Source organism: Momordica charantia (genome assembly GCF_013281855.1).
Source record: "Momordica charantia cultivar OHB3-1 chromosome 2 unlocalized genomic scaffold, Mcharantia_2.0 BLBB01000002.1, whole genome shotgun sequence".
Classification (NCBI taxonomy): domain Eukaryota; kingdom Viridiplantae; phylum Streptophyta; class Magnoliopsida; order Cucurbitales; family Cucurbitaceae; genus Momordica; species Momordica charantia.
The window spans coordinates 5,432,714-5,456,104 of NW_028275160.1; the positions used below are offsets into that span (position 1 = coordinate 5,432,714).

At 36.9% G+C, this 23,391-nt stretch overlaps 4 protein-coding genes and 2 non-coding genes across 8 annotated transcripts; 3 read left to right on the forward strand and 3 right to left on the reverse strand.

The window, feature by feature from the left end:
* The first annotated feature begins 214 nt into the window (after positions 1 to 214).
* Positions 215 to 2,219, forward strand: C4H (cinnamate-4-hydroxylase). The gene is made up of 3 exons (XM_088120769.1): positions 215 to 1,081; positions 1,192 to 1,325; positions 1,427 to 2,219. The coding sequence occupies exons 1-3, from the start codon at positions 297 to 299 to the stop codon at positions 2,023 to 2,025; spliced, it is 1,518 nt and encodes a 505-aa protein (XP_087976895.1). The 5' UTR covers positions 215 to 296; the 3' UTR covers positions 2,026 to 2,219.
* Positions 2,220 to 3,732: 1,513 nt separating this feature from the next.
* LOC148212706 (small nucleolar RNA U19) lies at positions 3,733 to 3,840 on the reverse strand. The gene has a single exon (XR_015789549.1). It is a non-coding gene; the product is annotated as a small nucleolar RNA U19 (small nucleolar RNA).
* A 328-nt stretch (positions 3,841 to 4,168) lies between these two features.
* Positions 4,169 to 4,273, reverse strand: LOC148212707 (small nucleolar RNA snoR100). Its single transcript, XR_015789533.1, has one exon. It is a non-coding gene; the product is annotated as a small nucleolar RNA snoR100 (small nucleolar RNA).
* A 1,361-nt stretch (positions 4,274 to 5,634) lies between these two features.
* LOC111018001 (uncharacterized) lies at positions 5,635 to 14,520 on the forward strand. Of its 3 annotated transcripts, none has more exons than XM_088120499.1 (19): positions 5,636 to 5,828; positions 6,715 to 6,830; positions 7,504 to 7,526; positions 7,745 to 7,920; positions 8,325 to 8,426; positions 8,538 to 8,580; positions 8,702 to 8,790; positions 9,003 to 9,098; positions 9,610 to 9,664; positions 10,119 to 10,215; positions 10,607 to 10,808; positions 11,834 to 11,999; positions 12,083 to 12,126; positions 12,538 to 12,607; positions 12,677 to 12,778; positions 12,872 to 12,897; positions 13,043 to 13,886; positions 13,993 to 14,039; positions 14,116 to 14,269. In XM_088120499.1, exons 2-19 carry the CDS (start codon positions 6,789 to 6,791, stop codon positions 14,133 to 14,135), a joined length of 2,244 nt encoding a protein of 747 aa, XP_087976625.1. In that variant the 5' UTR covers positions 5,636 to 5,828; positions 6,715 to 6,788; the 3' UTR covers positions 14,136 to 14,269. The 3 variants fall into 3 exon arrangements, with proteins under 3 accessions (XP_087976624.1, XP_087976625.1, XP_022149617.2); XM_022293925.2 differs by having other exon boundaries at positions 5,638 to 5,828; positions 14,121 to 14,520; XM_088120498.1 differs by lacking the exon at positions 13,993 to 14,039 and having other exon boundaries at positions 5,635 to 5,828; positions 14,085 to 14,520.
* A 1,739-nt stretch (positions 14,521 to 16,259) lies between these two features.
* On the forward strand, positions 16,260 to 19,212 carry BZIP52 (basic leucine-zipper 52). The gene is made up of 4 exons (XM_022293868.2): positions 16,260 to 17,027; positions 17,968 to 18,100; positions 18,373 to 18,457; positions 18,560 to 19,212. Exons 1-4 carry the CDS (start codon positions 16,432 to 16,434, stop codon positions 18,925 to 18,927), a joined length of 1,182 nt encoding a protein of 393 aa, XP_022149560.1. The 5' UTR covers positions 16,260 to 16,431; the 3' UTR covers positions 18,928 to 19,212.
* A 571-nt stretch (positions 19,213 to 19,783) lies between these two features.
* Positions 19,784 to 23,391, reverse strand: LOC111018108 (myb-like HTH transcriptional regulator family protein). The gene is made up of 5 exons (XM_022294059.2): positions 22,164 to 23,391; positions 21,526 to 21,977; positions 20,666 to 20,847; positions 20,102 to 20,168; positions 19,784 to 20,005 (listed from the first exon to the last, which is right to left on the reverse strand). The coding sequence occupies exons 1-5, from the start codon at positions 23,098 to 23,100 to the stop codon at positions 19,964 to 19,966; spliced, it is 1,680 nt and encodes a 559-aa protein (XP_022149751.1). The 5' UTR covers positions 23,101 to 23,391; the 3' UTR covers positions 19,784 to 19,963.

A 23,391-nucleotide genomic window follows, 5' to 3' on the forward strand; every position in this document is an offset into this window, starting at 1 on the left:
TTAATCATCTTCCCCCCTCAGCAGTCTCTCGAAAAAAAAAATAATAATAAAATAAAATAGAAAAATGTGGAACGTAGCCACCGTTAGACTTAACGTCTGAGGGCAACTCTTGTTCAAACTTCGCCACAAGTCCCACCTAACGCGTGCCGTCAGACGTCGCCGTCTCTCCAACCAATGAAATTGAATCTGCTTATAAAACCCCCACGCCTCTCCTCACCCACTCTCATCAACCGAAAACTTTCAATTCAATCTCCAATTTGGCAATTTTCTCTGGGGTTTCTTGAATCTTCTTCGCCATGGATCTCCTCCTCTTGGAGAAGGCGCTCCTCGGAATCTTCGCCGCGGTGGTTATCGCCATCGCCATTTCCAAACTCCGCGGCAAGCGATTCAGGCTCCCGCCGGGGCCGTTGCCGGTGCCGATATTCGGAAACTGGCTCCAGGTCGGCGATGACTTGAACCACCGCAATTTGAATGACCTGGCCAAGAGATTTGGCGATATCTTCTTGCTAAGGATGGGGCAGAGGAACCTCGTGGTGGTTTCCTCGCCGGAGCTGGCGAAGGAGGTGCTCCACACGCAGGGAGTGGAGTTCGGTTCACGAACCAGAAACGTCGTCTTTGATATCTTCACCGGGAAGGGCCAGGACATGGTGTTCACCGTCTACGGCGAGCATTGGCGGAAAATGAGGCGGATCATGACGGTGCCGTTTTTCACCAGCAAGGTGGTTCAGCAGTACAGGCACGGCTGGGAGGCCGAGGCCGCAAGCGTGGTGGAGGACGTGAAGAAGAATCCAGATTCGGCGACGACTGGAATCGTTCTTCGACGGCGATTGCAGCTTATGATGTACAACAACATGTACAGAATCATGTTCGATAGACGATTCGAGAGCGAGAATGATCCTCTGTTTCTCAAACTCAGGGCGCTGAATGGAGAGAGGAGCCGATTGGCGCAGAGCTTCGATTACAACTACGGCGATTTCATCCCGATCTTGAGGCCGTTCCTGAGAGGATACCTCAAAATCTGCAAGGAAGTGAAGGAAACAAGGCTCAAACTCTTTAAAGACTATTTCATCGAGGAGAGGAAGTAAGTTGGAATCGATCAAATTCAATTCCGAATTCGAATTAAATCAAGCTTTCATGAGAATCTGGTTGTGTCGTTGAAAATTACTGAAAATTGAGAACAAATTGTGACAGGAAACTAGGGAATACCAAGATTACGACGAACGAGGGACTGAAATGTGCAATTGATCATATATTGGACGCGCAACAGAAAGGAGAAATCAACGAAGATAACGTGCTTTACATTGTGGAGAATATCAACGTTGCAGGTAAGTCTCGTTCAAGAAGTCAGTAGAGTAATCTAATAAACTGTTATGGTAGGAAGAACATGGTTATTAATCTAGCAACTCTGTTTTATTTTGTTGAGCAGCAATTGAAACAACATTATGGTCGATTGAATGGGGAATCGCTGAGCTTGTGAACCACCCTGAAATCCAGAGCAAGCTAAGGAACGAGTTGGACACGGTTCTCGGACCGGGAGTCCCAATCACCGAGCCCGACATCTACAAGCTCCCGTATCTCCAGGCTGTGATCAAGGAGGCGCTCCGCCTCCGCATGGCGATCCCTCTTCTTGTCCCGCACATGAACCTCCACGACGCCAAGCTCGGCGGCTACGACATCCCCGCCGAGAGCAAGATCCTGGTTAACGCGTGGTGGCTGGCGAACAATCCGGCGACCTGGAAGAACCCGGAGGAGTTCCGGCCGGAGAGGTTCTTTGAGGAGGAGTCGAAGGTTGAGGCCAACGGGAATGACTTCCGATACCTGCCGTTCGGTGTGGGGAGGAGGAGCTGCCCCGGAATCATCTTGGCGCTGCCGATCCTCGCCATTACGATCGGGCGATTGGTTCAGAATTTTGAGCTGCTGCCTCCTCCTGGGCAGGCGAAGCTGGACACCTCGGAGAAAGGCGGGCAATTTAGCTTGCACATTTTGAAGCACTCCACCATTGTTGCCAAGCCGAGGGCATTCTAGAACTCCATCTGAAATGCTCTGCTTTCTTGGTTGTCATATAGAGTGAGAGTGAGTACACGATTGTGGAAGAAAGATTTTGAATGTTTGGCTGAAAATGGTGATGATAATGTGATTGCGGTCGTCAAGTGATATATGTAAAACTTTTAAATGCTTAATTTTTACTTCTCTGTCAAATAAACTTACATTGCTTATAATCTTCTACAGAGTTTGATCCATCCTCCTCTCCTCTAAAATTAAGGACAATTTACATTTTCGATCCATAGATTTAGGCTTGACTTTTATATGTTCTATTTAGTTCGAACAGGATCGTGAAATTTTAGTAAATTGTTTCATACTCACTAAATTAAAAATAACGGAATTGCCAGGGTGGCATGTAATCCCTAGAAAAACATTCGTATTTATGGAGTAATATTTGTTGTTGAGATATAAATAAAATTTTAAATCTCTTGATTGATACATATTTTAATTCAAATATATGCAAAAATTACTTGCCTATGCTCATTTTAGCATTGAATGACTGGATAGATCTCTTACCCAAAACAGTATAAAATAAACATAGATTTAAAATTACCTAATTTTCCTGTTAAGATAATACAAGTGCAATATAAGATTTTTTTTTTTTAATTTTGAACTAAAAAAATATATAATAAGAAAAGGGGTAGGTTTTGAAACTAATTCGAAATGTTGGGTAGGTAAATTACATCTAACCAACACGATTTAAAGTCAATCCTATACTTTAGGAATGATAGAAGGGTGAATCGCGTAAGTATAGCACGACTTCAGACCCATCTGTAGAAGTGAAAAACCACGTGTGGATTCTTCCCCCAATACCTTTTCTTTGTCTATTTACACCCTGGCCTTATAGACAGACCCACATCCTCCACAGCATGTGCTGCTTCTGAACGAGTTGGGGAGTTGAAGGTCATATTGATGAATCTGAATACGGATTTTAGTGTGACATTTCCAGCGATTGCAAAGACATTGAAGAATTTCCAGCGAGTAATTTGTAAACTACGTCCAGGGAATTTATACCTTCCACAATTCAAGGCGGTAAATTTTGTACACTATTGCCCGGTAAATTGCGTACATTTACCTGATGCACTTTTCCCTTCCAGATGTCATCGCCAATGGTAAATAGTCTTTGGATGAATACAATTTTTTGCTTTTGAATTCACACAGGTACAAAAATTCCTTATTTAATTCACTTTATTATCATTATTAATTTGAAAGCTACTATATTTTTGTAATTTACTTTTACAATTACATTATTATGAATGAAAGTACACCTTATAGCACATTATTTTCAACCAAAAAAAAACTTATGAACTTTATCAAAAATGCCCAAACATAATTGACATATATCATCGTGACACCTAAAAGAGAGAAAAAACGAGTATAAAAATTCAAAATGTTCCTCCGAGCTAAATTTTGAAAGAGCAAGAATTTTATCATAAACTTTATATGTTTTACTTTTAAGAGAATTATTTAATGATCTATTAAACAAATAATCACGTGCAATTTAATTTAATAAGTTTTTTAGCATAGAATTTTGTCAAAAGTCTGATAAAATTAAACGTGTACAAGATTACGAGTAAAGATTGATTATTATCCCAAACTTAAAAAGTTCCCAGATTTCATAAAATTTTAAAAAACATGCGAATTTAACAATCATTTGAAATCTTCTCGTGATAGTACGAATCAATACAAAAATGTGCAAGGCTGCTTGGAGGAAGATTCACAAAAATGTTTGAAAAATCCTCTCAAACGGGCCTCGAAGTAAACTACCTTCATGTCTGCCTCCTAACTAAGCCGATATGAAACCGAAAATTGTGTTCATACGGCTACTCAAAGAGGCATTTCCCTCATTACAATCACAATCAGAAAAAAAATATCAGGTTGAATAGTAGACTCGAGAAAGATCTCGGAACTACTAACATCTGTGGAATCAGACCGCTCGGGGAACGATCCAGCCTTGACGATCCATCGATCAGAGAATCAAGAGAAAATATCTGTGAGCAATTACATTTTCTAGCTAATTCTAAATACGATCAACGAACCTATAGTGAAATTCCAGTCAATTTCCCTCTCATTTTCACCGAGAAATACGATTTAGAAGCGAGAGATGGAGAAATGGAAAAGAAAAATATGTAGGTCTAAACCAGGCCCCCAAATCAGAAAGTATCAGAGGGAGCAGACATGTTGACCTGTGAGTTCGATTTCTGTGCACACTACCATGCTTCCTTCATTCTTTTGATTCCAGAGCATCGGCTTATTGTACACAGATAGATTTCTCGTCTTTCATTTGTTTCGATTTCGCGACCGACAGAAAATTCAACCGGAGCAAGCTACAGCGACGACGCCGTGAGATTTAAAATTGAAGAACGCTTAGAAAAGGGAACCTATAAACCCTAAAGGGAAGCATAATTGGAATGAAGAGGCACCCCCCCGCGCTAAAACGATAAATGAGGATTGCCGCTGGCGCTTCTTTATATAGGCAAGTTTTAGGGTTTCCCATCGCGAAGGATTAAGAAGAAGGACATTCAAGCGAAAGCCCATTAATATAAATGGGCCTTCCTTGTGCTTATCTGGCAATGTTGGGCCGTTTAGGCATAATTGTTGAAAATTCCGGGCCCGTTGTTGGAGAGGAAAAACCGGAAATGGTTTCTTATATTTTATTTTTTCTTTTTTGTTGACTATATATTTTAGTTTATACTGATGGATCTTTTTAATTAAAAAACATGTAACAAAGTGGGTTTAAATTTCTGACCTTTTCCATTAGTGTTGGCTATGTTTTGATGGGCAATTATGTATTTTCCATGTATTTATTTTGATGAAAATATTGTAATTTATACTTTTTCGACGTTTTTACATCGTAAAAAGCTAACTTTATCTTATGAATTATTGTCAACAAATAATTCCTTATTTATTAATTTAAATTTTAACACAAGCTTGCAGTAACTATTTTAATATTTTCAATGTAATTATAAAATGTAAAAATATAAGTGGTTGAATTGAAGTTTTTTTTTTAATAATGGAGATTATGTATATATATTAAAAAAAATAACGCATTTTGAAATATAAAAAATACTCTTAGTTTTGATTTCTCAAAAAAAAAAAAAAAGAACTCTTCGTTTCAACTGCGTTTTAGGTGGGAATTCAACAAACATTTTATGTACTACCCAATAGTATCAATTTATTTATTTACACTATACTTTCACTTCTATACACAATTTTTTAATATTATTGGACTAGTACTAAATATATATATATATATATATATATATTATTGGACTAAACTTTACATCGCTATTCTTTTAATAGAAACTTTACCTTACTCTTAATACGATGCTAAAGCGACTTGTTATAATGCTATAATTTTTTTTTCCATCCCCTCGCACCTTTATACCATAATACAGAGGAAAATATTCCATTCTTCACCGATAATGACAAAATTTTATTGACCAAGCTGAGTACATTTATTAAAAAGTATTTATTTTTATATTTATCTCTTTATTTTTTTAGTACATTTATCTCTCTTACTTCTCGTTATCAAATATTTAAAGATATTATGAAATAACACTTTCTCTGATAGTTATCGCACATCTAGCGTTTTTTTTTTTTCCTTTTAAAATTATCTTGTTTTATTTTCGACTTCTCCGAAACAATTCAATACTCGTAGTCTCGTAGTTTCATTTCGCGCCAAGAACTTCGCTTCTCGCGAAGAGTGATTTCGGCCAAATGTATGATTTAGCATTTACAGTTCAATAATCAAACTCTGCATTTGTCGACATTGGCGCTGTCAGGTAACCTTCTGTTCAATGATCATCGTGTTCTTTCTCTATGATCATCGTCGTTCAAGTTTTTTCAGACTAATTTTGGAGCAATCCACTATAAGTATAAGACGTCGCTGTTTTAAATTTTCGGTGCAAACGAGAAATTGTCTATGTATTTGAATTCAAGTGAGCTCTCCTTGTTATGGCCCTGCTCTGCCTAGTTTGAAGTTTTCGTTCATCTTGGAGCACATTTCAAACTGCTGTATGTAATGTAGTGTCTCCTTGTAACTTTTAATGTTTGCCGCACATTGCAATCTGCTGTACGAAGTGTTGCCTCTCCTCGCTATTTTTTCGTGTTTTCAGTCGATCCTGGGATTAGGTTCGAAGGTACAAGCGAACAGGAAGTTTAACGAAAGAAATCCTTTGTCACAGTACCTTGCGGGCGGTTACTTACTCTCTATTTCTATATCTCAAGCAGACCTGGTCTAATTAGTTCTGGCAGTGTATAAATTAATCGTGTTGCTCATGTAGTATCTCTGTTTTCGTCCCGTTGAATAGAATCTTTCCACCAAAATGTTTCGTTTCTTGTGCTAATAAATCGGCACTATAATTTATTGTTAAACGTGAATAATTTTCTTCAATTTCCCCTCGCAACTCTATGCTTTGTTCATCAAATCCTTACAGCTTCGTGCTTTTCAAACTGAACTGTACTGAATCAATCATCGATTCATCTTGTAATTAGAAAAAGAAGATAGGTTTTGAGGTACATTTTCCTTTTCCATTTAATTTTATCATATTCAGGTGACATTTCATGTGGTTCTTTGCCTTTTGTTACCAATCTTATTAAACGTTTTTGCTTGTTTTGTCATTAGATTCATTACACAACTCGACCGTTAAGAACATGTTATTTGTAAAGTGAATGTTGTCAGGTTTCTAGGTGCTGCTTTTTTGTCTTTTCCTTTTGCAAGAAAGCTTGGCTTCATTATCAAAATGTTGCAATGGATGGGAGGATCCAGGCGGAAAGTTGCAACGGTAATTCTGATTTAAGCTAGTCTTACTTCAAGTGATTGCAATTGTTAGTGTTTTATTATATCAGTTGGTGTTTCAAATCCTAAATTATACAACAAACATAAAAGTCAAAATTTTCAGTTTATTAATACTTGACAGATCGGATAGATGATATAGCCTAGCAGTAGCACCTTGCGTACTCGATATTTCTATTATTATTCTCTCTCTCTCTCTCTGTGGCTAGCTTTCTATAGCAAGTAAGATGAAAAAATAAAATAAATACAAATTTAAAACTCAGTTGTTTTTTCACTTCTCGAAACAATAGTCTATTTCAGTACAATGGTGATCTAAACAGGTTGTTCAAGGCGCTTGGCAGATTAAGTTATTATTATTATTATTATTATTATTTTCTCTTGTGTTATTTTGTGGGTCATAAATTGTCACAAAGAGGCAGGCTGCAAACTAAATATATCAGGCTAGCGTTTTAATTTTGTATACTGCAATAGCATGCTCTCCCATTTATTTAATGCTTATGTTCTAGAAGAAAAGTTCATATGAGTTACTTCTATATAGTTGTATCTTCCTCAGATTGTCTATATTCATTGCTATTTAAATTGTGTTAAACTTTTTTTCTGACTCTCAAACATTTTCCTTTTGCACGATGAAATTCGATGATCAAATGATGGGAATTATTCAGTCAAGGAAATCCACACATAACAGGTAAAGGAATTTTTGAGTTCTTAATTTTATTTGCTACCATACATTCATTAGTGTTTTGAAATCTTCATAGCCTACTCAGAAATCGAATTTTGTGAAATTTATTGTTTTGAAAATGAGGACCGATACATCATTCTATGGTAAACGCTAACAGTTCCATTCCATGGCATTTGCATCAAGTTCAACTAATCTTTTTAGTTCTAACCTCTTATGTTCTCAAGGCAAAAGCAGTATTTCGAACAAAGAAAAAGACGACAACAGCTGACATCTGGTTTAGAGAATTGTCATGATGCGGTCGACACAGGCAGGGAACAAAAAGAGCATCGGTCATTGGATATTCTTAGTTTGCTAAATTTATCAATAATTCCTCAAGAGAACAAAACTGCTTACACCATTGGTAACTTTCCAAAACTATTGAATTGAAGCCTAGAACTTAATTTCCTTGTGTTTTCGAAGAACTCGGAAGTAGAAACCAAAGGAGTTCTGTCGTTGCACTCCCATGTAAAGGTTTCATAGTTACCTTATATAGAGGGTAGTAGTATGCAAAGTTACTTTTCCATAAATCTTTCCTTGCACGATAATCCTTTTCCCACAAGTCTGGAACCTCGATAAAATGCTTGAAGTTAAGCTAATATATTTTAATAATGTAGGTAAAAGGTCATGCATCATATATATATATAGGGCAGACTAATTTGTGATATTTGATCTGCATGCGACTGGGTTTTCTGGAGTTTCTTATTCTTTGTTGTTTATCTAATGGTGAATTACATTTTTATATTCTTTCATGATGTTTTATTGCAGAGGCTAGTACTTCAACAGGGCAGTCTCATTTCATGACAGACCCAGAACCAACACTTTATAACATAGAGACAGTAGAGAAGTCTGCTGAGTTTGAAAATAAACGTGATTTTCTAACTTATTCTTTGATTGTGCCTCTTCTTTACCAAGCTGTTGTCTCTAAGACCATTTAAGCTGAAGTAAAGCATAATTTTTAAGAGCACAATGATGAAACAGGAGCTCCATCGGGCTACAAAGGAGAGACTTTATCTCCGATGAAGTAAGTGGCAATTGTTTCAATCACATTATTTATATGAAACATCTTCCTCAATATTATATCTACCATTATCTGTAGACATGGTTTACTTTTTGCTATATGTAACGTGTTTTTTTTTTGGCAGAAATGTAAATAATGATCCTGATAATCATTATAACACTAAGAACGAAGTAGATTCTCGATCAGATTTGGGGATGACAGCTGTTGAGCAAAGTAAGTAGGCATCATAATTGAACTCTGTTTACTTTCCATTATTTCCTTCTATATTGGTGTTTACTGAATTTGAAATAATGACAGTGGTCTTGCCGTCTTGGTAATGTAGCTTTGCTTTTAGTCTGTGATTGTTATTTGTCATCAGCTCCTCACATTACTTTCTGTTTTCGCTATTAGTTTTGTGCCTTTATTCTAACATTTGCATTTGCCAGATCTGTCTATATTCGATTTGCTTGGAGATGAGGGAATGGTTGGCAATTCAGTAGGAAGTCCAATGAAAGAAGCTCATGTCGCATTTTCAGTCGAAGGTACAGACTGCTAACTAGAGAAATTTGTATTTAGGATTACATATGTATGGATGAATTCAAGATGTATGAAGCAAATTTATTCAGCGGGTAGACTCTCTCGACAGAAGAATTTCTTGAATTGCTCGTGTTTTTCATGTTAGAATTCTGCAGACAGACTTTTACCAAAACAAGATGCGTCTTAGGTTTCCATGAGATAACATAGATGATCGATCTTCTAGAAGATACAAAGGTTGCCAATTGATTGGAAATGGGAACAACTCTAGTCTAGAGGGATGTCAATCAATTATACACTTGTGTACGTTCACTATTCAAAGTTCTTTAATGCTATCATAGCAAGAAATCAAAGAATAGCAACATAGTTTTTGAATGTCATATTATATATATTGTTTCCACTTTCCAGTATGCAAAGTAATGAAGACTTTTACCATATATTGACAAGATATTCTTGTATAACTTTCAGAAGTTAGTGCCTTTTCTCCGGACTATTTCTAATGATAATCAATTTTGTCAGGTTTGGGCAGAGTAGGAATGGAAACACCAGCATGCTCCCCACAGCATACCGGCAGGTATTTGAATTATATTTTGTAGCTCATTACATTCCTTTCATATAAGATGTTAAATTATTTTTCTTACTCTGTGCACTAGAAATGAACTGTACTAAATTTCCTGTCACTACTCATTTAAATCCGGAAAGTCTCATAAGTTGTTAAGGAAGTTTGCATTCGTCCAATAGGGGTAAAAAATGTACGTTGAAATTGATTGTAATTTGAATTTCAAGGCTATAAATAAACCTACCATCCTGACTATGTCCACGGTGTGTGCAGGCATAGATTTGTTACTTATAACTGATTACACTAAATAATCTAATAGAAGTTTTATATAGTGGTATAATGAGCACCTTCTACTTCGTATGTATATGATGTTAGCTACGTGTTAAGATGACCTGAAAACACAATAAAATAAGAGCATATGAGATTGAATTTCAGCCTAACAAAAGTACTCTCACTTGCATGATTGCAGAAGCTTTTCTTATGGATTCTCACCTCGTAAAAAAAGTATGCAGCCCTGGAACTCCTCAGAGAACATTAAGATGTTGGATGACCTTGAACTTGAAGGAGTAAGAGCTTTGCTAGAAGCATCTTGCTGCATTTGTTTGATTTCATATAATATTTATGCTATTGATTTCTCCTGGTATCATGACATTGTATTCTGCAATTCGTGCTCTCATTATCTTGTATGCTTCGCTTTTAAATTTTTTATGTCAAAGATTCTGGCAATCTCATCGAGTTCTATCTTTAAATTCAAATTATTGGTGTCGTGCCTCTATGCAGTGAAGACAGCCATGAAGTAATCTGGATTCTATTAGTCTCTAAAAGCTACATAATACCTATCCGTTGTTGCGTTTATCATAGTTGATATTTTGAGTGGGCCTCATAATTTTCAGTTCAAGTATCTTTAACTTGTCTTTCTTTAGCTTGACAATGATAATATTGATACACGAAATGTAGGATATAATCATGCGGGATATCAAAAAGCACAGTGATGACGGTTTGTTAAATTATTCCTTGGGCATGATGGATGCATGTGATAACCCAAAGAAGTCACATGCGAAGATCAGCTTCCATTCTATTGAAGATTGCAAAAGAAATAAACATTATGGGGGCAAAAGTATCTTTGATGGAACGGATGGAGGAAGAGATAGATTGGATGGTAAATTTTTGTTCTCTTATCATCCTTGTCATGGTTTACTGTAAGTTGGTTTATTTTATTAAAACCAATTTTCATATAACTACGATAGTTTATCTTTCAAATCTCGTTCTTTCCTCTTTATGTTCTTGTAGGAAGAATTTATTGTAATTTAATTTGTCTCTGCTAAAAAATATATATAAATAAATAAATCTCTAAGATAGTTTATTATTTTTCGGTATTTTTGTCAACTCGTCATCTACTATTCCATATTAATGTGTTTTGCAGTATGTCCTTTCCGTTTAATAGTACTTTATAATTTGTTATATATCAAAGTTTCTGGTTTAAAGGATAAATTATATCAAAATCTCTGTGAATTGGAATTAGAAACTCTTTGAGTATTTGAACCCCTAATTCTCAAACACTAAAATTCCCAAATCCATTTGATTTCAACCCTAGAGGTTGGGTTTAGGCACAAATTAAGATCAAAATTCTTGAGGCGAATTTCTTAGTCCAAAAGTCGAACACCCCACATGATAAGATGATAAATTCTATTTTAATGTTCTTGACATGCAACTCAAGACATGAATTGTAATTTTTCAAGAAGCTCTAGGCTAACTTGAAAGAAAAGATTTCAAGACTAAATTCATTCGTCAAACTGATGTCTATCAAACAACTTAATGGTAACGCTTTAGATAGACTCTCAACTAAACTTTAATGAAAATGACTAAGATACCTCTACTTAATATGTACTAAGAAGGATAAAGTTGGAAAACAATAAAATTACACAAAAGAATCTTATATTGTGTGCATCATCAACGCAGTTTCTTGGTTCAGCAGTGACTTCTTTGAAAGTGACAAAAACTTCTCCAAAGGAATGTACTATTTATGCTTGAGATCTTTACCATGATGATTATGATATCACACTAGCATACATGTACGACGGGGATGAAATAAATTTGTGCTGCTTCCCCTCCCCCTGTTTATGTGATTCATACATTGATTATCAGTTTTCTTTTCAAGTTATCTCAACATCTTGTGTCTACTAGGTGGATTTAGGTTCTTAAACGACGACTTTCTTGGGGAGATGGAATGTGATTTCTTTGAGAAGAATCATTTTGATGAAATTGACAGCAATTCATCTGACTTTATGAAGTATGGGAAGTATGATATATCAGCAAATGCATTTGACGGTCCCTATCTTCCCAAAAAGAGGTCCTATGTTGATGAAAGCTAATTTCTTTTGGGTTTTGGAAAGGTAAAGAAAGCTTTATACTGAAATGAATATTTATGTGCAGAGGTGTGAGTGCTGCAGGAACAATGGACAAATTCAATTTATTTGGTAATGCCCCCAAAAATCTTAGAATTTACATGGGTCTGCAGTGAGTTTTGTCTAATCTATGGTTGATTTACCATAGCGAAACAATCGAGTGAGAAGCTTAAAATACTTCATTTTAATGTGAAAAAGTTTCATATACCAATATAGAAAACCTACAAGAATTCGCAGGTGTGTTTATGTTATGGACTCTGTGCTCATCTACTTGCAATCCATCAAAATCCATGTGTTGGGTGATGTCCAACACGTACTTGTCCTTGTTATCTTGCTTTGCATTCTTAAAAGTTTTGTCCCCGCCATTCTTTTGCTCCCTTTCCTTTTAAAGTCCTTGACATTTAAATTTATTATCATGAAAAGTTTAAAAGATTTTTAAGATCCCAATGTCGATATCTGTTGACTAAAAAGCTTGGTAATCAGATCCGGTTAAGTCAAGATCGAAGCATCACACTTTTGGATATGACTGTGACTCGATGTTGGATACAAAAAGGTAGGCCAAATTTAAAAAATAATGTTAATGAGGTGGTACATATACGTAAATTTTGTCTGTGTTAAGCAGGAACTCGAAAACAAGGATTTCTGATTTCGAAGACAAATCACTCCAGCCAGATTGGTTTTGCCCTATGGCAGACGATGCTACAGACAACTTCAGCTTGTTGAGGTTAGTAAAATAACTGTTTTTTGTCGTTTTATTTCATTGTCTTCTTTTTCTCTTGCTCTGACTGATTTCAATGGATTTTTCAATTTTTGGCAGTGAAGAGTCTTGTTCATCCAGTGCAGGTGATATGAGTTTGTTCTAAGAAAACGCACTTCGTAACACATTTTTTTGAAGTGTGTATATATATATACACAAAGTACAAACTCACTCTGTCTTCTCCTCATTTTGAAACAAGTTAAATTCATCTTCCTCTGCTGTTTATATCAGTTAGGTGTGAGGCATTCAATAGCACAACATTAGACTCGAATCTGAGGCAGAGCATGAGAAGAGGCAGAGATGATGATTATGGCCCTGGGAATAGTTTAAATCAAGGAGATGATGCAAATGAGCCAGGAAAATATGCGCGAAAATCAAATTCGTCAAAGTTCAAGCCAGTCCATCACTCAAAACTTCCTTCAATGGAAAATTTACGGCCATTTAAAAACTGGTCATTTGAGAAAGAATGCAACCTGAGCTCTCTGTGTCAAAATCCAGCACCAGATCGTCCATTCAGAGGTCCCATGCCTTGGAATGGAGATCCCTTCTCTGAGTCTGCTCTTCCTGAACTCTCCTTCACCGGCAAACATGGTGAAACTGTTCCTCGTCCTTCTAGCAGTTCAGTCTCCAAAATTTATTCTTTTGAACCATCAAATATGGAGTCTGGGGCACTGGGGCGCGACCTATATTCAAATTCAAAATTGGTAGGCACGAATAGAACCATGACAGAAGCTACTAGTTCTCATGGGGAAGCCGCAATTTCTCCTGTACTATCAGCTCAGGGAAGCGTCGGCACTGGCGAAAAAAGTGAATCAAAAGTTCCATCATTAGGAAGTGAAAAGGTTGATTTCCAGGAAGAAAAATGCACTAAAAGCAAGGATGCCTGTGTAGACGACAGAGACACAGAGTTTTTGGATGATGATTCAAACTATGAGAAGAAGAAGAAGAATTGCGATAGCATCAGAAATGAAACAGAAAATGAATCTCTGGCCGAGAAGAATCTGGAGACCTCGCATTATTCTGACCATACAGATAAGAAAATCGGTGACAAAACCAGGAGTGCCAATGAGTACAAGTACGTAATTACCCTTCTTCTTCCTTTACCTCTACTGCTCATTAACCCATTTCCATGGTAAACTGCACTTTAGACCTCTACTAAAGAAGTTTTAAATTGGGTCTAGATTTAAACACGATGATAAAGTTTGTGTTCCATGTGAAGGAGAAAAGGGTACGTAAATTCATTGTTTTTTCAACTTGCATGATCCAATGGTAGCTATAGGATTGATGAGATTCAGTTGTTGAAGTACAGAAGCAGAAGATTTAAGGGGGGAAGGAAGAAAAAGGAGGAGCAAAAGTTGCAGCATCGGCTCATCCTCACAGGTGATGATGCTTGAAAGTTATGTGCTTCATGTGCTTCAGCTTCTCTTCGTGCAGAAGGTACTAAGGCAAGCATCTTCACATGATTTTATGAAAAATGCATGAAATTAAACTCCTTACTCATTTGATGATGCATTGGAATTGGGAAAGGGAAACCATTTTAGATTCTTGCTCTGCTTTTGCTGCAAAGGTGGAGGGTTTGTTCGAATATTACGTGCTTGCCCTTAAAACTATTCTGTATTCTGTGGCCTGGATGGACAACTTGGAAAAGGAATAGAATAGACAAGTTACAAAATAAATAAATAAATTGAAGAGAAATAGTTAGATGTTTATCGATGTGTAGACCACTATTAAATTTTTGACAAGTAAGAGAGAGAAAAACATAAGAAATATTTTTTCCACTTTTTAAAAAATTAAAGAAGCTATTAAATTTTTATTAGTGGTTAGTAGAAGATGAGTGTTGATCGGTAAGCACCTAAATATTATTCTAAATTCAACCTATGAAATCTTTTAAAAATGTGAGTAGGGTTCACTTTTTTTAGTTTGAAATGGTGGAATTGGAGTAAAACATCTCACTTCTAAGATGAAATGTATAGTTTCTTAATTTATGTAGGTTCATATTGGTATGATATTCTAATCTATTAAATGTATTACAAATAGAAAATTAAGAACAAGTCATGATTGAAAGTTAATAAAAAAAATTTATTGAGGAAGATGTAGGCAAGTATTAGGTAAATATACCAACATAAAAAATGAGTCATGATAGAAAGTAAGCAAAAACTTATATTGATGAGTATGTAGGTAAGTTTTAGGTAAATACACTCACATTGAAAATAAGCACTTCGTTTGTTTTTTTTTTTCTCCCTTTCCTTTTCCTTTGTTTTTTTTTTTTAAATTCCTATGAACAGCTTGCCAATTGTGATGAAAAAGTAGTTTAGTTTAGTTTAGTTTTTTTTTTTAAAATAATCAGACTCACTTCTCATATGTTGAGAAAACTAGGTTTAACTACAATGTAACATAATTTAACCAAAATATTATAAAATTAACTGAGTAAAAAGTAATTATAAATTATAGAATAATCGATGATGGTTAAATAGATTAATATGTGTTGCAAAATAATAATAATAATAATAATAATAATAATATAATGGATAACTAGAATGGTAAGTAAAAGTTAAAAGTATCAATTTTAAGTCATGCATGTAAAAAGAATCTCCATATTAAGTCAATATGAACATAGTTGTACTAAAACTTCTACTTCCACATTTGTTGTATTAAAAGAAAATATATACATTAAATCGAGTTTGACAACATAGCTTAGCTATAAAGGCGTATAATTCCCTCCTTTGAAGTTAAAGGTTAAAATCACTGCACTTCTACATTTATTGTACTAAAAAAATGAACTAGTTTTAAATGTCAACGTCAATAAAAATATCAAGATCTCAATTTCATGTAAATGTCAATGTCGATAAATATTTTATAAAAATTAAATAAATTTAAAAAACAATAAAAAATATTTATTACTATTTCTAAATAAGTTAAAAATAATTAATATTAATATTATGTATATATATTAATGACATTTTATTGATTTTTTAATATTTTTTGGATTTTTCTACCCGTATAAAAGCATCAATAAAATAATTAATATACATCTAAATCGGGCTATAAAAGCAAAACAACCACAACTCATAGACACAAACCAAAATTTTCGAAAAAGAGATTCTTGATAATTTACATCCGATTAATTTGTTGTTTGATTTCCAGATGTTTCGGTGTCTTGTCTTGTCTTTACCTTTTTTTTAAAAAAAAAAAAAGAAAAGAAAAGACAATTTCGGTAAAATCTCAAAGAATTATCGAGGCAAAAAGACATTGCAAGAGAAGACTTTTCCAATTTCCACTATTTTCAAGTCAAAATTCAACGACTTCCCATGTCAAATGTAGTAAACGACGTCGTCAAAGAAAACCAACAGCAAAACAAAACAGACTGTAGAGCCGAAATTTAGAAAAGAAAAAAATTTGACAGTTCTTTTTAGGAGCTTTTCCGCTTTCCCAGTTTTCAAACGAAATAAAGAAATAAATAAGAAAATGAATTAAGAAGAAGAACAATAGGAAAAAAAAAAAAGCTTTATTAGCCAAGCACATGGCTCGGGCAAGGAGATTTTAGAGAGAGATTCTAGAGAGAGAGAGACACTCGCCCGGAAAACTCAGAGAGAGAGCCCTAGAGGTGGGGGAAAAGGAAAATGCAAGATCCAGCTTCTTCAAACCCTATCCACACTCCCAATTCCAATCCGATTCCTCCGCTCAATGTTGCATTGTCGCCGGCAGTAGCTCCTCCGCCGCCGAAGACTCATAAACCCCCGCCGGTGGCGAATGCGACCGCTTCCTCCTCAATGTTCGGGAATTCGAATTCCCCCAACGGTTCATTCGTGCTGAGAGCCGGTTCTCATCATCGGCGGGCTCATTCGGAAGTCAGCTTCCGCTTACCGGAGGATATGATGGATCTCTCCGGCTCCGATCCGTTCAATGGCGGTTCGTCCACCGCAAGTCTGGAGGAGATCGGATCGGAGGATGATCTGTTTTCTACCTACATTGATGTGAAGAAGCTTGGGGGTAATGGAGGGGGGAATTACGCGGATCATAATGCCAATGGCGGAAGTGAAGGCGCCGGCGGTAGTGAGGGAGAGAAGACTTCAAAGCCAAGGCATCGCCATAGCGTCTCCGTGGACGGAACGACGTCCTCGTCCAGCATGTTTGGGGAGATAATGGAAGCCAAGAAAGCCATGCCTCCGGATAAGTTGGCTGAGCTCTGGACCAGTGACCCCAAGCGCGCCAAAAGGTATTTCTTCATTCCAATTTTATTATGCCTTCTTTCTCTGTCTTCTGGGAGTAAATTGGTAATGTCAGCTGATTTATGAGTTCTGAGCAACTGTTTCGATCCATTTTTTTGCTCAATTGCTGCTCCACATCATTTGACCTGCTGAATTATCGCTATTGACCATGTTTTTTAGTTTATATTATCAATAATTTTCTGTTCTGGTAGACAAGACAACTCGCTAACTACTCTTTGTTTTGATTATTAAATTTGCTTAACTACCTCCCACTAGCAAATTCTTTCACTTTGATCAATAATAGCAGCATGATCAGCTGTTGACTGTGATAAATTATGCTTGACTCGAAGCGGGATTGCACAGAAGTTTTCAGTGTTTGATCGGTTATAGTTCATAAATTGAGCTGATTCAACTTTTCCGCACCTGGGTTTCCTAGTTTCTTGTTTTCTTTTTTGTGCACTAATGTCGGTGCACGCTTGTCTGAAGTTTCTCCATTTTTTCAAGTTGGCTTGGTAAAATTTCTCTGCTTTCTCCAAATTCAGTTTAAGGGAAGAGGGAACTAGTTCCACTTATATTTTATATTTGAATGTTTTGTTTACACTTACAGATAATCAGATCCAAAGTTGCTTACACCATTTGTTTCCATTTTCTTTATTATAGTGTGTAAGTTGGTCCATGATCTCTCCTTTTCAGTATAATCATTTCCCGAGTCCAGAGTTTGCAGTTCTTATAATTCATGCTTCTACGACATAACATGGTAAAGATGAAATATTAATTGTATTGCATCATTCATTGTGTTTCTTCCCTCTTGTGCATCAGCAAATACATTGTATTGCATGTTTTGCTTCATCTTTTGATACGTCTCGATGCACATAATGGTTTCATCTTCACTCAACGAATGTTTGAAACTCTTGGGAGACCTCCTCATGTCATTGCTATTATGTTTAGGATATTGGCAAATCGACAGTCTGCAGCTCGCTCAAAAGAGAGGAAAGCGCGATATATACAAGAGCTCGAGCGCAAAGTGCAGACCCTTCAAACAGAAGCAACTACTCTATCAGCCCAATTGACTTTGTTCCAGGTTTGTGTCCATAAATATCAAGCTGAGCTTTGGATCATTCCAGAATTTTGCCTTTCAACTTATTTTTTCGGATGGTGAACATTTCTAGTAGTTGTGGCATGAAAAAAAGAAATTACTCACCTTTTCCTGAATAATGTTTACTGATTTGCTCCTGAAACTGATGTGCTTGGTTGGAAAAAGGGGGTTGCTATTCTGTAACTGATTAAGAATTTTGTTGTTAGTAACAACCAGCTTAGAATTATGACCTGATCAAAACTTATCATCTTATGCAGCGAGACACAACGGGTCTCAGTACCGAGAATACAGAGCTTAAACTGCGGCTGCAGGCTATGGAGCAACAGGCTCAATTGCGTGATGGTGAGAATTACTTCATTGTTCATGTAACTATTAACTTAGAAATCTTTTGCATATACGTTGCCATCTTCAGTCTTGTTTGAAACTATGCTTAACCTTATGCAGCTCTGAATGAAGCACTAAAGAAGGAAGTCGAGAGGCTTCGAATCGCTACCGGGGAAATAATGAGCCCTTCTGAGTCGTTTAACTTGGGAATGCATCACATGGCATACGCCCCATCGTCTTTCATTCAACTTCCACCGCAACCGGGATCTGCAGGCCCTCAGAACATGCAAATGCCACCATATAGCCATTCACTATCTAATATGTCTAGCCACCCTCTGCATCAATCAGATTCTCATTCTCTCTCAGAAGTTCTGCAGAGCGACCCCATAGGCCGATTGCAGGGTCTCGACATCAGTAGTAAAGGACCATCACTCGTGAAATCCGAGGGCCCCTCACTTTCTGCTAGTGAGAGCAGTACAACCTTTTGATGCAGAACTGGCTGCTGACGCTTTGACCCAACTGACTTGTTGATGATTCATGTGATTTAGTATATTGTTTATAGATCGAACTCCAGTCTCTAGAGAAGTTTCTCCTCCACTTCAATATCATTCATTTGATTTGTATTTAAGGACCAAATTTTTTTTATATTCTTAGGGGGATTCTTCAAATGGGTTTCGGTTCTCCGATGTTTGTTTCGATGTATGTAACCTTGTTGTTGTGTTAATGGGGTGGGTGCTCAAAAGATTTGTTGGAATGAAACGAGTCTTGTTCAATGTCGGGATGCTTATCGTGTAGCCTTCTTTTCTTTGTTTGTCCTACATGACATGCTAATAGTGTATTTGCTTCGCCAAACTGTGGAGCCATTGCTGGATTCTGTTTCTTTGTCTAGCTGTCTGAAGTTTTTTCCAAGAAACTCTGGTCTAAAGCCTAACCCTTCAATGAAAACTTTGCGGTAAGCATTCATGAACATTGAGTAACTTTTATGTGCTAAATTTCCCTTCTATTGGCATCTTGAAAATTGAGCTAAATTACATATTTTTGAGTTCCCTTAGATCGATACTCATTCCTTAAAAAATTTAAATAAATAGGGTAGACAACTTCGAAACTTTAACCAGACATATAATTGTTTGACTAAATTATCTACCTAAATCCATCTCCAAAATATAATCTATCCAAAATTACCCACCCATTCATTTATCGTATAAATTGTGTTAGATTGAAATGTTTTAGAGTTCAGACCACAACATGTGAAGGTGGGGGATTCGAACTCATGACCACCTGGTCGTACATGGGTATCTTAACCGCTATGCTTAAATTGGTATAGACACAATAATACCAAATACATGACACTCAACCTCTAAATTTTTCACTTCATTGATTTCTTTTTTAAATTACAACCAAAACCCACAGGGGGATTTCAGCTAATGGAAAACTATCAAAAGCTTTACAAAGAGCCTATATTTGAATGTTTTTCTATCCCTCTGGCTTTCAAAACAAGAGTTTTGATGGGGCTGTACAAAGACACTAGTATCTGGTCATGTTTCTCCACTTATCCTTCAGATCAACCTGACAAGAACAACCCAATAACCTCAAAAGATATGGACACTGAAAAGACAAAAGAAAGCACACATAAAATCCTTTTTTCTTTTAGAGATTGTTTACCTCTGTTCTCTCTTCAAATATATCACGATAGGTGCTTAAGATGAGCTTCCAATTTCCTTTTCCAAACCTTTATTACAAACCAAGCAAAATTATTAACTAAAGAGGCAATGAAAGTTAAATCTAAGCTAACAGAACAGAATATACTAAGTGAACGGTGTACAACTTTATCATGCTATAATAGAGAGACAAACAAGTTCAATTTTAACAGAATAATTCATGTGCGGGTGGTGTGTATATTTGGGAAGGAAGATTATTCGATGTTGCTGTGCCCTCTAAAGCTTTCGATGCATGGTGAAACCGTAATTTTTAGTTTCTCTCTCCTGCATCCAACGATATAAAACTGTACCGGCCCCTTAAATAATTTATCGCTTGACTGGGGTACACAACACTCAACCTCCTTTATTCATCCCCTCTACTAACAAAAGAAAATATTAACCATTTACCTTCAAATTAATTAATCATCTCTGGAGAGATGCAAATCCTTAAAACTTAACACAATAATATATATATCATGAAAATTCACGTATTAAAATGGTTTTTGAAAGTCATAAAAGAAGCACATACCTGTCCACGGCAGCTCTTAAGGTGTCTTCTTCAAGCAAGCTCCACCTCTTACTCTTCCTTCTTCGGATAAATTTGATTTCTTCGTACTTCTTCAAGGGAGAAATGGCCTTTCTCTTGGGACTAGGAAGATGAAGTCGGCTACTGCGCTTGCCCTCAGGTGCACCGTCAATCGAATCATCCCACTGTAACAAAAAGAGAGAAGTTTTACAATAGAAAATCATGAATCTAACCAAAAGTAAAAAACAAAAAATCCCCTTCGGTACAGGAGGGAAAACATCCAATCAGGTAGATCAATATTCCATACGCTAAAGGAGTTTCAATAGTGCTTAGACCTAAAGCACGAAACCATTATTAACTGTTGTCCTATAATAACTACCAACTCTCAAGGGAATTAGTCAAAGTTCCTTTTCAATACAAAATACAACACAAGAACTCACGACAACCTAGGATAGCTCATTAACATCTGATGCAACCATAAAATCGTATGCATGTACTTGCAAGTATCTTGTTTCTTTTTTGAACTTTACGACAAAATAAAATTGTAGCCATGCCAGTAATACTATAATCCATTATTAAAATGAAAGTTGTCGACAACACCAAGATAGTAGCCCAAAAAGGGATGTTCTACCACAAAAAGTTTTCAAAATTGTACCTGCACTTCGTTTAGACTAGGAAATGTTCCTCCTTGCAATGATAGTCTCGAAAACATAAAAGATTTCAATATAGCAAGGATGGAGATTCAAGAATGAAGCTTTCAACAAGCAATGTAGAAACTTTCCCAAGCAACACTATAAACAGATAGTCGAAAAGACGTGGTTGCCATGCTGTAACAAGATGGCATCAAACATGGATAACGTTACCTCATACGTACGAGCAGTACTGTTGCGTTCCATTATGCTAGTAGGACGAGTAACAATTATCTGACGGTTGTGACGTGGATTTTCAACATCTGCATTCCCAGATTGAAGAGGCTCATCATCTTTGTTAGTGGCTGGATTGGTGGCAGCAGCATCGTTTCGCTCCTCCAAAGAATGCTCGTGATTTCTATTCTTTCCAGCAAGATCACATGCTACAGCTTCTGCTTTGCGTAATGCATCAGGAAGTGGATCCTTCACCACTGCTTGCAACTCTAAACAGCTGCTTTTAAGCGCTTCTCGCACCCGGTTAACTTCAGGGGTATCTAGGCAACTATATTTTCCCAGTGAAGTGTCATTCTCCAAGTCGTCGAGGTTACTAATTTTAGCCCCTCCTCTAACACGTCTATGGGATGCAAGGGATTTGCATCTAGGCAAGACAGAAGTCTTCGCATTTTCTGAGTACAAAAAAGAAATAACGAGATTGGAGATTGAAGATTGAAGATGTTTACACTCAAAATTTCAATATTAGACACAATTAATCTTAATTAGTTTACCAACAAAATAGAATGATAAGGACGCAAGCTACTATCTATATCAAACCATTAAAGTGAATGGGCAAAAAAATGGATGTGTATCACTACCGCCTCGGCTTAGATTCGCGTGGTGCGGAACTGCTCCGTCCCTCACTGCTGATTCCTGAATTTCCGCTGCTTCTGTAGCCAACTCTTGGACTTCTTCAGTGTCCACTGCAACAAAGGATTGTTCAGAACCATCGTTGATACCCAAATCCTGATTGATATTCAGCAAATTAGTTCTCTCCGTTGCAGCTTCACTAAGGACTTGCACGGTTTCCTGTCGCTCCAGTCTCTCAGAGTTTACCGTTTGGGGGGGCAACTCAATCTCACTACTGCCACCTACATCCTTTCTCACAATGGCAGTTTCATCGGCTGCCCCTAATTCCTGATCCAACTGAAGGAACTGCATTTCATTTGTCATACTTTTATCCATCAATGAAGCAGACAATTGAAGAAATGGCGGGCCGAGAACCGCCCAAGCCTCACCCAAATACGCTGTGACCAATTTCAAAGCTTCATTCCTAGTATTCATATTCGCCAGCCTCTTCCGAACATTCTTGTCACAGAGAGCATCTTCTACCTCGTCCTTCCATGCTTTCAATTCACGTGAAACCAACTCACTCTTTCCCGACCTCTCCAATTCCGTCACTTTCCCTCTCCAGATCCTCCTCACTGCGTCGGAGTATCTTTGGACGCCTCCCCCCACCAGGTACTTCACCGTGCACTCCACTGCCACCGCGCAATATGCAGCTTTCATCGATTCCATCATTGCAAGGCCCTCAGTTTTATCCAATTGCTCGATCATCTCGAAAATTTCGAGAAACTTCTCCGTGATCTCAGCTTGCAAAGTTTGGCTCTCAATGGCCCGTAAAAGCACCGTTTTCTTCAGGCGAAAATCCTTGTCCGGGATGGGAATAACCGCAAGAACTCTCTTCAGCAATTCGTCGTCCATTGAACTCCGAAGGATAAATTCGATAACCCAACGGCAAACGTCCTCGTCCATAGTCAAAAACAGAAATGGAGCCCCACCGGACCAAAAAAGAAAACCCTAACCCTAACTGACGAGAAGAATCACAGATAAAGTTAGGGCTTTTTAACTCCAACGCAGAATGAACTGCGATTTCGATAAATTGGAAATTTACTTCGATATTAAACGAAGAGAATTGGTGGAGAAGAGTAGACGATAGGCTGATAGAGGTGAAGAAAAACGGACCGTCGAGCGCCGGAGATGGCAGAGAGAGCAGCTTGAATTGAATTCGCAGACATACTTCGGTAACGACTAGAACGACGTGTC

Coding starts and splice junctions, on each gene's coding strand:
- LOC111018108 (XM_022294059.2), bottom strand. CDS start 23,100: ATGGACGAGGACGTTTGCCGTTGGGTTATCGAATTTATCCTTCGGAGT. Junction 20,169..20,665: donor TTAAGAGCTGCCGTGGACAG/GTATGTGCTTCT, acceptor TTTGTAATAAAG/GTTTGGAAAAGGAAATTGGA. Junction 20,006..20,101: donor TATTTGAAGAGAGAACAGAG/GTAAACAATCTC, acceptor TGTTCTTGTCAG/GTTGATCTGAAGGATAAGTG.
- C4H (XM_088120769.1), top strand. CDS start 297: ATGGATCTCCTCCTCTTGGAGAAGGCGCTCCTCGGAATCTTCGCCGCG. Junction 1,082..1,191: donor TATTTCATCGAGGAGAGGAA/GTAAGTTGGAAT, acceptor AAATTGTGACAG/GAAACTAGGGAATACCAAGA. Junction 1,326..1,426: donor GGAGAATATCAACGTTGCAG/GTAAGTCTCGTT, acceptor TTTGTTGAGCAG/CAATTGAAACAACATTATGG.
- BZIP52 (XM_022293868.2), top strand. CDS start 16,432: ATGCAAGATCCAGCTTCTTCAAACCCTATCCACACTCCCAATTCCAAT. Junction 18,101..18,372: donor CCCAATTGACTTTGTTCCAG/GTTTGTGTCCAT, acceptor CATCTTATGCAG/CGAGACACAACGGGTCTCAG. Junction 18,458..18,559: donor ACAGGCTCAATTGCGTGATG/GTGAGAATTACT, acceptor AACCTTATGCAG/CTCTGAATGAAGCACTAAAG.
- LOC111018001 (XM_022293925.2), top strand. CDS start 6,789: ATGTTGCAATGGATGGGAGGATCCAGGCGGAAAGTTGCAACG. Junction 7,921..8,324: donor CAAAACTGCTTACACCATTG/GTAACTTTCCAA, acceptor GTTTTATTGCAG/AGGCTAGTACTTCAACAGGG. Junction 8,581..8,701: donor GAGACTTTATCTCCGATGAA/GTAAGTGGCAAT, acceptor TTTTTTTGGCAG/AAATGTAAATAATGATCCTG.